Here is a 16,408-nt window from a genome sequence, read left to right on the forward strand (position 1 = left end):
AGATCTTTGAAGTGAAGGGTATGCTGCCATGTAGGGAGATCTTGCTGCTGATAGAAATCTGTGTAGAATAGCAAGAGGAGATGTATTCCTACCATAGTTCCAAATAGTTCTGGGAACTGGGAAAATTATTATGAACAGGAGAAAAAAAAATTCTTATTGTTATAATACAATAGTTTACTGAGTGTTCTGGAGGCTTCTTGAAGTCCTTGTGTCCTTGCTCCTAAAGAATCTGGGAGGTAGAGAAAAGCTGAAATAAGCACTCTCAATATTCACACGTTTTCTTACAAAATTTGCACTTTAATGGAATATCAAAGAGGATTAAGCAGGCCCTTCTGCTATTATCTCTCATACCTGCTTTCTATTGGAGACTTAAGGTTATTTTAATGCTCTTCAGAAATTCCAGGAATTCCTCAACTTGTTTTCTGTGCAGTTGTTCTGCTGCCTGTTGGCTCTGGGCAGGCTCCTGGAATGCAGCTGGCCACATGCACATCCTGGATGGTTGGTTTGGTTCAGGCCCATGGGGTGATTGGGATCAGAGGTACCTTCTGTCTTGCCCGGTGTCACAGGAATGTGTGTGCTCCACTCCAAAAGCGTTGGAAACTTCTGCAAACAAGTAGTCAGTGGGGGGCAATCTGCACCCTCTTCCTGCTTCCTCTGCCCACCCAGGACATGACTAAAGGTCTGCTCTCTCCTGCCCCGGGATCCAGCTTGGGGTTTGCAGAGCACATGCAAATAAAGGCAGCTTTGTTTTGGCCTAGGACTGGATGTATCTTCTCTGAAGAAGCACATGTGGGCCCAAAGACTTCTATGGTTGTTTCTCCCCTAACTATGGCTCTGTCCCCTCTCCATAAAAGCCTCTTTGCTCTGACATAGCAAGTCCTTGGCATTTCTGTATTTGCATGGAGGACACCTTGAAATCCCACGTAACAGGCACAAGCGAGGAGCAGAGGATGTTGGCCCTCTTATCACTGCCAAGCTGATGGATGGGGAAAGAGGAGAGGCACAGGTGTGGTTTTACAGCACCTCGGTTCAGATGGTGCAGCTTTCTCTTTAAAGGGCAGTACAATGACGGTCTTCAGGCTAAGAAATTGTGGAAACAAACTACAAGCAATCACACCTCTCAGAGTATAAAATTCTCCAGACAGCTGCCAAAGCCTTCCCCTTGCACATTCATGCCAGTTCCAATGAAATCTGCTCTTAAACTGATCTGTAGTTAAAAACATGCATCTTCTGTGTGTCAATTAGCTCATGGGGGAACGCTGAGCACTTCTCATTGTTATTTACAGCAGCACAAAGAGCACGATCGTGTTGCCTAATCAGATGTCAGTGACTTGCACCCACACAGGGCTGATCTAAATAATTGCATGGTTTGCAGGACAGCAGCAGACAGGACAGAGCAGATGGGAGATCACTCAGTCCTGTGTAGCTAGTGATGCAATGGAGGAGTGATTTATCAACTGCACTGGGCAGTAAATCACTGCTGACTTTACTTCCTGCATTTAACAAGCTGCTTATTAACTGGGAATATAATAACTAGGTTTGGCAGATTTGTGACATAATCATGTTTAGAATTCTGTGTTTACTTCTGAAAATTCATGTAGACTTTTTTCATGCAGCTTCATATGAGTCTAAACAGAAATTCTATTTTATATAGTATCGCTTGTCTGTCAAGTAGATCCCCTGCAGATCCTGCAGAATTCCTGTGCATATCCAAATTATTCAACACACTGTTGCTGATCTTTCTGTGTAGCCTCTAGCTGGAAGGCATTAATGCTTTATTTGCATTTCTGGCTATTATATATATGTCTTCAAATGCTGTTCCCTGGTTCATAACCATGTTGGACAAACTAGCATGGACAGTCTTGCCTTTATGTCATCTGACCTGAATTACAGCTAAACAACATGGCCCCAAGGGTGCTCTTCTTTGTAAAAAAGTTCTATTTGTCTGTGCTGGCTCTCCACTAGGACTGTCAGGCCATACTTTCTGTGTGGGCAGAGGACACCAAGAGCTCCAGCCTTTGTAATAGCTCTGCCTGGTGTGTGTTTACCTCTTCCAGTCAACACCACAACTGCACCCAGCCCCAGTTCTACACACAAACACTAGAGTGGCAAACCAGGCATTTCCCACATAGGCAAGGCTGGTGTAAGACGTGTAACAACCACTGGGGCCGATAAACCAAGCTCCCTATTCTTTTGGGAGAAAAAGGAAAGGAATAGCAGTCCTGAATGAGCCCAGAAATCTTTCTGTCCCATTGTATTATCTTGGACATTGGCTATTAGCAGCTGTTTAGAAAAGAAGGTAAGAGATCCAAATGCTGGGTAATATTCCCCCAATTTCTTGCAATCTGCAATTGTGAGAGTTTCCTGTAAAGTGGCCCTGTGAACACCCTCTCCAGACGTAACCTATAGTTCTCTAAAGCTGCTTTCTAACTTTGGAATATCTTCCAACAGACAGTGTCTCTCCCTCTTTCTCGAAGTTTATCGTTAAATTCTGCAAGCAGCATTTCAGAGGTGTGGCAGAGAGTGTTGTCCAAAGTACAGTTTAGTAAATGGATGTGGATGTTGCTAAGAGCTGTGATTCCCACTCACTGCTGGGTGGAGTGTGGTAGTGCAGATGGCAGGATCCTTGCCCGCCCCTCTGTCCCCGATTACCACTGCAGAGCAAGCGTGACACACAGAAGAGGGATGCTTGCTCCTCAGCCATGGCAGTTCACAACTTGCTGACTGAGGTAAATGTGTCAAGAAGAGATTAACTAAAACAGAATGTGTGTTCCAGTTGTTCCCATAAGCTCCATTTTAGCTTGTCAGAATTTTCACTCCCTGTTCTATTCCCATTGTCACATAAATTACACCTTGGTTTATTTCCCCCGAGCCCCACAGAATATTGATTCTTGAGGACATTTAAAAGGAGGGCATTTCCAAGAGATCTACCAGAGCTTGGGATGGAGGACCATAGAGTATAAGTCTGGTACAATGTTGTGTCCTGTTATAGGGAGAAGTAGATTTTGGAGGATGAGGTTTCCTTAGGGTCATATGTCAGACTGAAATCACAGAATCACAGAATCACTTTGGTTGGAAAGGACCTATAAGATCATTGAATCCAACCGTTAATGCAGCATCGCCAAGTCCACCACTAAACCAAGTCTCCGAGTGCCACATCTGCACATCTTTTAAATACCTCCAGGGGTGGTGGCTGCACCACTTCCCTTGGCAGCATGTTCAAGCAATGCTTGAAATACAGACCCTCAAAGGACGAGGCATCTTCACCAAATCCATCCCCTCCCTTCCAAGTGCAACATGAACTTCTCTGGTCTGCCCTCTCCAACATAAACTCATTAATTTTAATAATAAAACCAATTCCTCATTCTACCCAAATGGCCTTCTGAAGTCTCACAGAACAAAGCTATAAAAGGCAGCTGTGCTATGAGAATCAAAACCACTGAAGCTCTTCTGATCCTCCAGCAGAGTGGGCCCTTCAGGATAGAATGTGTGTTGCCATTTGCATGAAATGAACAATAGTTTTGTGTTCAGCTTCTCTATCCCAATCCAAAAGGGCTCTGTATGGCACAAAATGTCCTTGCAGGAAGGGAATGAGTGAGTACCACAGGCATGAGAGGTGTTAGTCACAAGAGCTAATGGAGGTGCTCTGCATTAGGGTGGTGTAGGAATCTCTGGAGCAGAGTCACACGTGCCTAAATCCTTCTCTGTCCCACCAAGATAACACCAGCAAGGATACCCACCTGAGATTACAGAGAATTTTGGAGGCTGTGGGCATGGTGCAGGTTGAGTTAGAGCCTGAGCTCTAGTAGTCAACATAAATTCACAGTATAAATAGTTCCCATTAAGCTTCATTTAACCTACTTTCGGGTTTTATTTTATTGGTCTTGTCTGTTTGACAGTTTCAGGGTTTTACCACAGTAACTTTTGCTGTTATTAAGAAAGTCCTTTTTCAAGTATCGTGCTTTACCACTCTGCATGGGAAAATCCACAGCACTGTCAGCCCTTATCAGATTTCTTGCTCAATGAGGTCAATTGGTGTTTGGATATTATTGTATTGTGTCTACAAAGGAATGGAAAAAACACACTACATGTAATCTGAAAGTAGTTGCGGTCTTAAAAGTCAGGTTAAGCATAGAAAAAAGGTGTTAAATATTTTTTGCAAAAGTCAGAAACTGTTGCATATCTAGAGGCTTTTTACCTGCTCTATTTCCAACTTTTAAGAAAAAGGAGATCGGAAAGAAATTACTTCCAGGACACAGAAACCCTGTAAATTTCCCACACTGGTAGGACATGCAAAATTCAGAGTGCCTGATTTCAGGGGTCTTAGCTTTTAAATATCAGCCTGGACTGTATGTTCTAGTCCTTGCTAGCTAGAAACAAGAACGAGGGTAAATCCAAATATAAGTATGTTAATAACCTTTATTTAGTTTTTAGACATATATATATATATATATATATACACACTTGTATTTTGGTATTTTATAAAACACTGAGCTTCCTTTGTTGGCTGGTAAACTTCAGTGCCCATAGTGGCTTCAGCTCAAATCCATTCAGATCAAATCCATACTTAAGCAAGTGTAGTGAAGAATTATTTCTTTCTCTCTTGCCCTCACTTTATGCAATATGTTTGCTGCCTTACTAGATCTCCCTGGCTCTAAGAAATCAGACGGTCTGCTTTTGATTGCATAATGTTTCTAATGAAGAGTATTGAAACTTGGGTAATTAAGTTAATTCTGTGGCCTGCATGTAAATACCCAGAATCTCAAGCAAACAAAGAATTATGAGAAATTCCATGGAAGTCTGCACAGTGTGGGAGCAGCCTGTTAACCTGTAGTGTCTCAGTTGCATCAGATGTTTTACAACCATGTGTGTGTAGTAGCTTCTGTGGATATCAATCTGCTGGCAACCTACTGCAATCTGCTAAAATACAACCTAATACTAATACCACTTAGTGGTTATAGTTAGTAGTAGGTTTGATCTATAAATTATTCACCTACTTTTAGCTAATTGATTACTCAGTGCTGAGATAGCATAGAGCTAAATAAATCTTTACCATCAAATAGAAATGGTGCAGCTGCAAGGTTAAAAGACCAAAATCACAAGGTGGACCTGATGGGTAGTTCACATATATGGGTAGTTGACAAATATTTACACAGCTCCATGGCCTGTTATTTTGGCCACAGTAAGGACCAATCTGCAGCATCCACATCGGCTAAAGCTCAAATTTGGGTCCAGAGCTGCTTCATTCAGTGTAGATGCACAGCTGAGATGAGAGACAACTGCTGCATGACTTTTAGTCCTCTATTCATATTATTCCTTTTGGTAGGTGATTTAATTAATTTGTCTCTCCATTAACAACTATGCTCTGGTTCCTATAATGTAGGTCAACTAATTAAGATATATAAAAATATTTCCCCAAGGTCATTTGTTTTGGGAACAATGAATGTGGGACAATTCCTTATATATGAAGAGTTCAGATCACTTCAGGAGAAGTGAAATATTATAAATTGTGACTTTGGTGGTGAAATATATTTCTAACAGAGATGCAGTCCTTCTGCTCAGAACAACTTCCATAACAGGTGGAGCAAATCCAGTTGACATTGCAGCAGAACAGGATCACCTAGCAGGCAGTTACAATATCTTCACTAAAGGGCACTAGTTTTCAGATGAGGTGGAGCATACTACCTAAATCCTTTATGCTTCTCAAATTTAGTTAGTTGGGTTTTGTTTGCAGCCATGAAATGTACTTCAAGAACAGTCATTGTTCTTTCAAGGCACTGCTCTCATTTGAAAAAAAATGGAGTATATGGCAGAGAAACAAAAAATGTTTTCTATATCAACTAACAAATAGTCTGTTCTTACAAACAAATGTTCTTACGTCCAGAATGATCTTTTATTCCACTTTAGGAGGCAAAGTACAAGAACTGACTTATTACTCAAATTTCACTTGAGCTGTTGCACAACCTCACCTGAGAATACTTTTCAACTGGAAAAAGCACTTTTAGCACTGAGAGAAGTGAAAAATAATTCCTCTTAAATGTAATTATGTAGGTGGAATGGAAGTTTCCTCTACACAGCAGCTGACATGCTGTCATTTCTTTCAATTCCATAGCCCCAAGATAATTTTGAGATTTTAAGATTAGACCAGTCTTAGAATTTCTTGTAGTGATTTCTAATTCAAAACTGGATGTGTTGTTTATAGCTGATTCTGCTTCTATTGTAACAGCGAGATTTTCCCTATTTGATCCCTACAAAAAAGATATCAATGTAAAAAATATAATTTTGTTATATTATATTTACATTTGGAAGTAGAAATTTCACAGCACTTGAAACTAGCCAGAGTGCTGGGACAAGGAAGTCTTTACCACTGTGCTCACTTTTCACTCTCGGCTTCTCCTAAGTCCAACTCTATCCAGTGTTGATATTTATTCTAAGGTTATGTATCCATTGTACTGTACACAGGTTCATTCAGTCCTCTCTCTTGTTTTTGAAACCTCAGGTATTAAAAGAGCCAGTATTTTCAATTTAAGTAGACATCTATCTATATTACATACATTTATAAAAGTGGTGGGTTTTTTTTTTAATTAATTTAATAAATGTCACTGAGTATATTGCTCTTGCACACTCATATTCTGCTATTTCAGCTGTTGAACATGGTAACTTTTCATTTTCTAGGCACTGTGCATTTTTGCAAGGCAGATACAGAGTACTCATGTACAAGGGCCACTTTTGCTGGCTCCACATCTGTCACGCAGACAGGTTTTCTGCACCACAGTAATTCTGAAGCACCAGTTATGATTGCTAGTGGGGTTTCTTTTCAGAAAAACTCACCATGGTTTAATTCTATTTGATGGCTCCAATTCCTCTTCTGGGAAAAGACCCCTTATCAGGACAGGCACCTGTGATAGCAAATCCTGGCATAGAAGCAGGATCTGTGAGGGATGTGAGCCCAATGAGTTTGTTAGAGAAGAAGCAGAGCTATGGGAACGAAAATCCTGTATTAGTTTGTGTTGCCATCTAAGCAGGATGCACAAATAGTATGAGCACAAAGCAACTGAGATTTAGCCAGAGGAGATATTAATAGGTTGTGGTAATCTCTAGATATTATTTCTGCTTAGTGTTTCATTATATTAGATAGGGTCTTCTGAGGCAGCTCATACCACAGCAGAGAAACCATCTGACACTGCTCCTACCAAAATGATTGTGATACAGACCTGCAGAGTGACCTGACACCTCTGGGGAGCTTGTCCAGCCATTCAATTATGTTTCCTTTTTCTTCTGTTATTAAAGAAGAAGGAAGGAGAAAGAGTTATTGACATAAAATGGTCTGGTATGTGTCTGGTTTATGGTCACTGGGGTGATGACCTTCCCAGCAGAGTGCTCTCTATGCTCTCTGTTACCAGAGGAAGCCAGCTCAGATAAATACCTATTGACAGAGTTTTGTTGCAACAGAGCAATGCCGTGCAGGGTAAGTTTATATTTGGTTAACAACATTGATAATTGCTATTTGTACTATGTGCACAGCAATAAAAATAGATAAGTTTGATCTAAATGTCAGCACAGGCAGGGGCAGATAGAGAAATGCACCGCTGTAAGTGAAGGGTGCTAATTAATACCAGAGTTTACCTAATTTTCAAGGTTTCACTTATGACCTTGGCTAAAAACAAGTCTCTTCCCAATGCTTTGATGTCCATTGCAGTTCCTACATTCTCACCCTTGTTGAAAGGAATCCTTCGTGCAGTCATTTTTTTTTATTCACTCCAGCATGTCATGACTAACTTGCTAGATGTCAGAGACAGCACTAGTGACAAAGTAGAAATAGTTTTCCTGTTATTTTCTCCTTTCTTTTCATCCTTATTGTGCTGGCAGTGCAGTGCTTCTCAGAGCTAGGAGGGGTGGAGACTGGCTCAAAGTGTAGATCTCAGTAGTGCTGCAGGTTCCATGGCTGCTGAAGCAGGAATGACCTGCCCAAAGCAAACCCATGTGAAATCCCACTTGGGGGAAATGTGGTCTTAGTGTAGCCAAGGCCATGATGTTTCATTAGAAACCCAGATCAATCATTCAGTGAAATGTGAGCTAGTTCATGCATTTAATTTTGTTCCATAACAAGAAATTTCCTTTGCTGGAGGAACATCTGACAATATTGTATCAAGGAGCCTGTGTGTGATCCCTGCCACAACCACATCCTAACTCTGCCAAGTGATGGTGGCAGCAGAGGCCCTGCCATACAGAGTTCTTTGCCAGGTCAGTGGTGGCTGAGCCCCCTCTCCCAGGACAGATGGTAAAATCCATCCACAGAAGAAAAGCTGGCCTTGATCTCCTGAGCAGTGTTTCACTATTTCCACACCAGGAAAGCTGGTGAGTCTATTGGGTACTATTGGGATAAAAATATTCCACCTTTGACAAATTCTTCTAATTTGGTGAGTTTATTTGTTTCTTTAGGGAAAGAGCAAGTATGCTTGAGTGGAATGAAGATTTACTGGCAACAAGGATGCCTACAGATAAGACTTTAGGGATTTCTCAGATTCCCAGGAAAACTTAAACTTTCGGGTCAGATGCCTAACCCTTTACCATCCCTGCTGAGATGGCCTGTTAGCTTGAGAATGATCCTGGTGAGGAACTATCCTTGTGAGAGCTGCCCATAAAATTCAGCCAACTCACAGTTTTATTGTCTCTGGACTGCTGCCACACAAACCTCCTGTTCTTGTAAAATGTCTCTGAAATGAGACAGACCTCACACATCCCACTTACACTAGAAATTACTTCTAACCTAGTCATGCATGTCAAAGGGGAAAGGGGCGTTGGAAGAACTGCCTGTGACAATAGTCCTGTCAACTGCTGTATCATATTTCCCCTAACACAATCCTTGCAGCAGGTGCATGCTGAGTTCCCCTTGCTGCCCCATGACAGTCACAGAGGCCAGCAGCTCCAGCACTGGCAGTGGAACAGAAACTGTAGCAGAAACTGTAGAGGTTTTAGATAGGTTTCTCTCACAGTGGAAAGTACACACAGCAGAGTTTCCCAAACTGGAGAAACCACAGGAAGAACAGAGAGAGTCACCAGAAGCCCACAGCTGGAGCAGGAGTGGCTGATGGGACCTGAGTGTGGCCAGGGGCAATGGTAGCCAAGCCTCCCCAGCCTTTCTTTTATAAAAGAAACCCCTGGGGAATGGCAGCAACCAGGAGTGCTACAAACAGGGTGGGCAAACAGGGCTTGGCATGACAGTCCATGCAGCAGTTTGCACAGCAGGGCATGAAGGGCAGACTAGCAAGGTCCTTCTGTCTGCTGTCTCAGTGGAGGTAAGGGATGGAGATCAATGTGGGAGCAAAGACACAAGGGTTAATGATGAGTTAGAAACCACAGAAATGCCTGAGAAGGGTTATGTAAGAATTAGTGCTTCTCTCCCCAAAAAGGTGGTGGGATCAGTAGCCCAGCTGAAGCTCATCTACACCAATGCACACAGCATGGGCAGCAAACAGGAGGAGCTGGAAGTCACAATTCCTGGAGGGATTTACAAGACATGTAGATGTGATGACTGAGGACACGGTTTAGTGGTGGACTTGGCAGTGCTGGTTTAAGAGTTGGACTCTGTGATCTTAAAGGCCTTTATAATTCTATGACATAAACAATTCTATGACATCCCAGAAGAGATGAGCTTTTCACATTTCACTCCTCATGTCTTGATGTGAATCAGATCTAGGCTGTTAGACCATCTCAAATGCCATTAAATCCCTTGTGCCATATAGTGAGCTCTCTGCTTCACCATTTCCCAACCCAGCATGCTCACACAGTCAGCATAAAAGTATCTCCTTTAAATCTCTCAATGCTTTCCCCCGCAGCAGCAGGACACACTCACATAGCTCTTTAATTTGCTGCTCTTAAATTATGTTTTTGTCAGGGCAATTCTAAGGTCTGTGGCCAAGTGCACACTTTGTATTGTTAACAGTTTGACAAGAGAGTGATTCATGTGCAACAACCTTTAATGTTTTAGATCTTGCTGCTGTGGTTATTATTTGCAGAGCAATTGGGGGAACTTACTCTGGGAGCACTGGAGCTGAGGAAGGCTCTTTTTTGATGGCTTTGTACCAAGTGCTTGTGGTGGCTGCTGCAGCACCGACCCTGTCAGAGAAAGAAATGCAGAATAACACTTGCCAAAGAATAGTGTTATAATCATGTAAAGTAACATCTGGAGACTGTGGGATGGGCACAGATAAGAGAGAAAGGGCATGGGTTAGAGTCCAACACAACTTGACTTTATGAAGTCATATAAAGTACAGCAGAAGCCCTTTGCACTTTTGGTTGTTAAATAGTACTATCTTAGTCATGAAGGGCAATATAATTTTTTCCCTATTGCTAGGTGTGGCTTTCCTGTGCATAAATGTCTCAATTTGGAGATATGTGGATCAATTTGGAGGTCAAGTAATTGGACTCAGGGCTCCCTGAGTGTGCAGGGTACAGCCCTGGTCCATTGCCCTACTTTGTGGTGGTCACTCTGCAATTTGGTCTTTATTTAAGGCATTATGTCAAGATACCTATGAAATCCTAGCTATTTTATAACAAAATTTGAAAGATTATGGGTCAGTTGAAGGTAAGGTCCCATTTTCTCAGTATTTATAACGTTTCTCAAGCAGTGGTGCATTAAGCAGTGATAGCCTATGAGACCAGAATAAGTGGTTCAGACCCAGTCTGCAAAACCACATTGCCTTGAAAAAGACTGGGGAAATCCAAAGCAAACCAGTGAATCTATTTTAGTAGCCTAGTAATGCTTTAGTCAATGTTTTTGCATTTCAAGCTGCAAGCTGAAATGTGATTATTTTACTTTCATATGCCTGGCCGAACCATTCAAATGAGGCTTTATCAGAAGTGTGATCATTCTTTTAATCTCAAAATGGACATCCTAAAAAACTGTGGAGGATGACAAAATCCCCTTATAGTGGATGCACCAGTACAGGTGGGGTTTGTGATATGAAGGGCTAATGGAGTCTGGCTGATCATGTGACGGTTGTGGGATATGTAAAATCCAGGTAACCAGACACAGGCCACATGTCCAGGGAGATGCTGGGTGAATGCACGTGCTGGAATTGATGCCAATAGTTGCCTACACTTCACTGGCCTCAGGCTGTGTGCTGCTCGTGGCTGGCCATCCTCCAGTTCCTCTGGACGTTCCTCCCCAGCGTCCTTCTGTGATGTGTTTTTGCTTGAGGAAGCTGAGTGCTTACAGACACTTGTGGAGCACAGGAAAAGAACAGCGGGCATTTGTCCTTTTCTACTGGGGAGAAACTTCTCAAACCTCTAGAGGAGCTAACCTGAAAACTTTGTTCATGAGAGTATTAAAGACAACACTTTCTCGATAATATGGGACAATTGATGCATTAAGAAAAAAAAAAGTTGAGAGACCTAATGCAATTTTATTTTGAAATCTAATTAGTTATTTGTGCAAAAGTCAACTGGTTACATTCATGTTTCTGTGAAATATATCAGGCATCTTCAAGATATATGTAGTATAAATATTTTACTCTAATTTACTTTCATGTTTCCAGACTTCTGACATCATCCTGTTGCCATTTTTGCAATGTATTAAAGAAGTCTAGTTGCCAATTTGTTTATTTTGTAAAAGAAAGTAAACCAGAAACATTAACATAGCTTTGAAATATAATTTCATTTTATTGAGTATTGTTAGTTATTCTTAGAAGAGAATGCATTTTTTTGTTTGCCTTCTGGGTATTTTTTTTTTTATGATTTGCAGGTATAAAAATGACAGAAGAAACCAAGATGAAGTTTAAAATGAGCTGAAAAAAAATTACAGTCCAAGAAGTGTTTAGGTCTTTTAATCTTATCAAAGCACAATATTGAAGTACTGAGAAATGCCTCCAGAGGGGTTTTTTGTGTGAAGTCAGAGGCATAAAAAGGAATATGCAAGGAATACCATTTTTTATTTTCATGTGTGCTTTGTTGAACTGTGGATAAACACTATAAATCTCCACCTTTCTTTTCTTTTAGCCACATAATCAATGAGCTGATAGAAACAGAACGGGTTTATGTAGAAGAACTTCAAAGTATAATAGAGGTAAGAAACTCTTCTGAAATGACTTCCAGTGCTTCACCTCCAAATCATCCCTGCAGGTGCACATGGGCTGAGCACTCCCCCCTCCTGTTTATAACACACAGGCTGTGTTAGCAAGATAGCTCAGCCTTGGAGAAGGAGAATGGGAAGGATGTTTTGAACATCTTTCCTCAGGGTTTAAAGGAGGAGGCACCTCCCCTGGCCCCAGCCCACAGAATGATACAAGTTGTGTGGTTCTCAAAGCTATGGACAGAGGAATAGCTGATGATGTGCCTTTCCAAAATATTACCACTAGGTCTCAGAAGCAGCACCCTTGATTTCCATGGGACCAGACACTAAATTCTGTGAATGTAGGTTTGGGAAATGATTGAGGAAAAGGAAGGCCTTCCTCCTGCTCTTCCTTATTGTCCCATGTAGTGCTTGAACACAGGAAAGAGCAGCTCATGATGCAAACATAATTCTTGAACTTTTGAAACTCATAGGATATCAGCACACTCTGTGTGTGTGGAGTCTGAGGTCCCCAGTCTGTGGGAGGATGGAAGCTGAGTAGGAATGAGTCGTGCTTGTATTTGGGTGGGACTTGAAGGACATGTGGTTACTTCTTTATTGTGTTTGATCTGTGAGAGCTGACAGCTCTGGTAACTGATGTATTACTCGAGTTTAAAATCAGAATGTTTTTCTCTCAAAGTTTTTATTGAAGAAACACAATGGAGTTTCTATAAGAAACAACAAAAGAGTCAAGCCAAATGCCACAGTTCAACAAATAAATCCAAACTAAACCTTATGCAATGAAGCAGTGTAGCAGAAAGATACATGTCTGTCAATCCTAGCAGTTTCCACCCCTACATGACCAAAATGGCTTTTGAATCCTCGGGACATAACTTCATCTTTTTTTGGTTAACTCAGTAATCTGTCCATTTGTGGTCAAAAATGTGTTTGCACAGTTGCTTGATAAAAGCTCTGGGGAAAACCAGAAACATCAGAAATTCAGGGGAGCAACAAAGCAGCAGGCATCAGAGCAGCCTTTGTATGCTCTGTTGAGAAAACAACCACATAGACTTTGGGGCTTTCCAGTGTATCAGCCGTGGTACTTCTTCCCCTGGTAAAAACAGGCTGGTTTTATTTTCCACTCTTCTCTGCAGGGGTACGCTTCAGAAATGGACAATCCCAATTTATTGCATCTGATTCCATCTGCACTTCAAAACAAGAAGGAAATTCTTTTTGGGAACCTCCCAGAAATCTACGAATTCCACAACAGGCATGTGGGAACTGGTGGTTGTTCTGTGTCCTTGGGTGCTATGGTCATTTCTACTCCTTTTTTATTGGGTGCTTTGTCATACTCACATGTACATTGGCAGGAAAAGTCACCCTCACTCTGACGCTGTGTGTGTCCTATAAACCCCTTGTGTAGAGATCATATCTGAGATAATTGTATTTCACCTTTTCTTATGAAAGATCATACCCTTTTGTGCATTTACTGGTGATTTCCCCTGGCATTATCCATTTTGAATGCCCCTCGTGGTGAGTATTTTACCACCTCTCTTGGTACACCAGTAAATAGCACAGGACTAAATCCTGATGTTCTTTCTCTGTGAGGAAGTTTTCTTTTGTGTTCAGCCTATTTGTCCTATATTTCTGTTATCATGTCAGAAGAAGTGATATCTTTCATAGCACTTTTCCTAAGGAATTTTATCTTTCATATGGCTGTAAACCTTGGCAGAAGCCTTGTCCATACTGTGGACAAGGTAATATAGAGCCCATAACTACAGATTAACCTCTTTTCAATCAGCTTTCAAAACACAAGGCTTAGGGCTAATTCTGTAAATTTCCTGCTTTTCCCAGCCTTGTGTAAGTAAAACTGGCAGTAACCAAAGTGAGAATCTAGGAATTATTTTGAATAATAATTCCCCATAAGATATAACAAACACAGTTGAACAAAATAAATTTTAAAACCCTCTCTTTTACAAATCTTAATATTATGCCAGAGTAGTTAATACCTAGTACAAAAATTATTTTCCTGTTTATATATTATTTATGTATTATTTTGAAAGATTGTGTCTTCCATTTGGAGAAAGATATTCCTCTCCCTTTGCAAGGCCAGTCCTTCCCTAAAGGCTTCATGCACTGATTGTCACTGCAGAAGCCTTTGGACTACATCCCATATTTCCACTGCTTGCCGATTGAGCAACTGCATCTGACAGAGCTTTCCTGTCTTTTCCAGCTGTTCTGAAAAATCCTCATACCAAAATGGGTTGCAGGTATTTGGGCTACACAGTGGAAACAAATCTCAACAGCCAGAGGAACGAGATGTATCAAATGCCTGTAATCACATGAAAACATGATAATATTGGTGATTCAGGGAATCAGCTGTGAACCACACCCCATTTTCTAAAATATGTGTTTCTCTGTGTGTCAGAATTGTCACCTTCCCCATTGAATCCTAGTACTACAAACACACAGTCTTTAAGCTGGATTTACACAGAAGCTAGATGCAATGTAAATAGGATTTTACATTATTCTTTGCTTTCTTTTCTCCCTCTCAGGATTTTCCTTAAGGAGATAGAAAATTGCATTGAAAACCCTGAGCTTCTTGCTCGATGCTTTTTAAAAAGAGTAAGTACATCCTTTTGCAGGTTTGTATGAATATCTATGGCCTTATCCTACAGGACTTACAGATTTACTCCTATTCTTTCACTCCAGTTGCTTTTGTGAATTATATTCCATGGGTAATATTCCTCCCATAAATGATATTCCATAAAAGATATCCATAAAAGATATTCCCAAATTAGGCCACAGTTAACAAGGATGTCTTCTGAAATCTAACTCTTCACCTGGTTTACTGACAGGAAGAGAGCTGTTACCACTGTTTTACCAAGTATTTTAAGTCCCCTTTAAAATGAAAAAACAAACAACACACCAGCAAAAAACAGTGATCCAAATGTTTAACATGCTTTTCATATCAGACAAATCTATACCAGCAGTCTGACATAACCCTGACACCAACCTGCAGGAAAAAAGCACAGAACAGTATCACCAAAGGTTACTCTGAGTGCAGACAATACATCCTGTTCCTGCCTTATCTTATCCTTCTTTTCTCACACAATTCAGGACTCACTCCCCTAGACCTGGCCCAGCAGAGTCTGCTGCCATCCTTGCACGGACCCCACCAGCTCCATAAGACTCTGTGAGGTCGATTCCCTGATTTGTTCACATAATTCAAAAACAAGTGGGATTCTCCCCACTTGTATGAAGTGGTGGGGGTCAGCTGTTTGCTTAAAAGTAGAGAGAGCTCATTTCTGAGAAAGCCTCAAGCCATCAGGCAGTGGTGGCTTTGGCCAGTCCCACATGTGTCGCTTCCTGTGGCTCTCAGTGCCCAAGTTCTGCAGCTTTCCCTGAGAGCTCCCAGTCATGTCCCTGCTCCACCACCCCCCTCAGAGTGTTAGTTCTGTTTCCTGCAACACAACCAAAGGTGCTTGTTTACATGGCACTCATTCAGGGGCCCTACTAATGAGAAAAAAAAATCTCTTTTGATGGATTGCTACCGTTTTCAGAGTCTGACAAAACTGCTTGAATAAGACTCTGTGTTTTGCACAGGAAATGGAAGTGGCATGAGAAATGGGAAAATCTGTCCACTGCAGTCAAAGGTACCTTCTGCCTCTCCTGTATGCATCTAGCATTTACTGCTTTTCCAGGGTACACATTAAATACAGACAGATTTGCATGTACCAGTCAGGGATGCTGAGCATTCCCACATCACTAAGATTTAATGGGAATTATGAACATGTGATACTTGCAAAGGGTATGCCCTCAATTTACAAACAGGTCAGACTGAAGAGAATCATACGAGTGTAAACATGATTATATGTTCACTGAATTATTTTCTGTTTAACAGCGAAGCATTTAGAGCTTGACTTAATGACACTACTAAGGAATATGTTGTTATCCTAAGATTCAGATGCTGAGCAGGAAAATATTGTGGTGAAATCATTATGCAAAAGAGGATAAGTGGTCTTTGAAGAATGCAGACCTTTGAAATCCAAGAAGCATAAAATAGTCCATGCGTTGCAAATATCCCTGGATTTACAGCTAAAGAAAAATTCTTGACATAGAATTGACACTATAATTCTGCAGAAAGTTCAGATTCCATATTTAAATATTGTAGTTTATGTCTCTCTGTGTAAAAACAGCGACAAGCCCAGTTCTCCTCACTGTTCTACAAAAATGAAAGCAGTACTAAAGCTGTGGTCCAGGCTGAAGTGAAAGAAAGCCAGTCTGTCACCTTTGCTCATCGGTTTCTGTGCCCTAGTCAAACCACGCTAAGTCTACCAAATAAGAGGTTAAATC

General features: G+C 41.2%; 1 protein-coding gene across 14 annotated transcripts in view; it reads left to right on the forward strand.

Moving 5' to 3' along the window:
• Positions 1-16,408, forward strand: part of MCF2L2 (MCF.2 cell line derived transforming sequence-like 2) — a 161,652-nt gene that overhangs the window by 104,319 nt on the left and 40,925 nt on the right. For all 14 annotated transcript variants that reach the window (XM_050308639.1, XM_050308638.1, XM_050308649.1 and 11 more), the window contains 3 exons: positions 12,001-12,067; positions 13,207-13,322; positions 14,608-14,677. In XM_050308639.1, coding sequence (XP_050164596.1) covers positions 12,001-12,067; positions 13,207-13,322; positions 14,608-14,677 — 253 coding nt within the window. The remainder of the gene's footprint in view (positions 1-12,000; positions 12,068-13,206; positions 13,323-14,607; positions 14,678-16,408) is intronic.

Source organism: Myiozetetes cayanensis, unplaced genomic scaffold (genome assembly GCF_022539395.1).
Source record: "Myiozetetes cayanensis isolate MyiCay16 unplaced genomic scaffold, myiCay2020 scf13, whole genome shotgun sequence".
Taxonomy (NCBI): domain Eukaryota; kingdom Metazoa; phylum Chordata; class Aves; order Passeriformes; family Tyrannidae; genus Myiozetetes; species Myiozetetes cayanensis.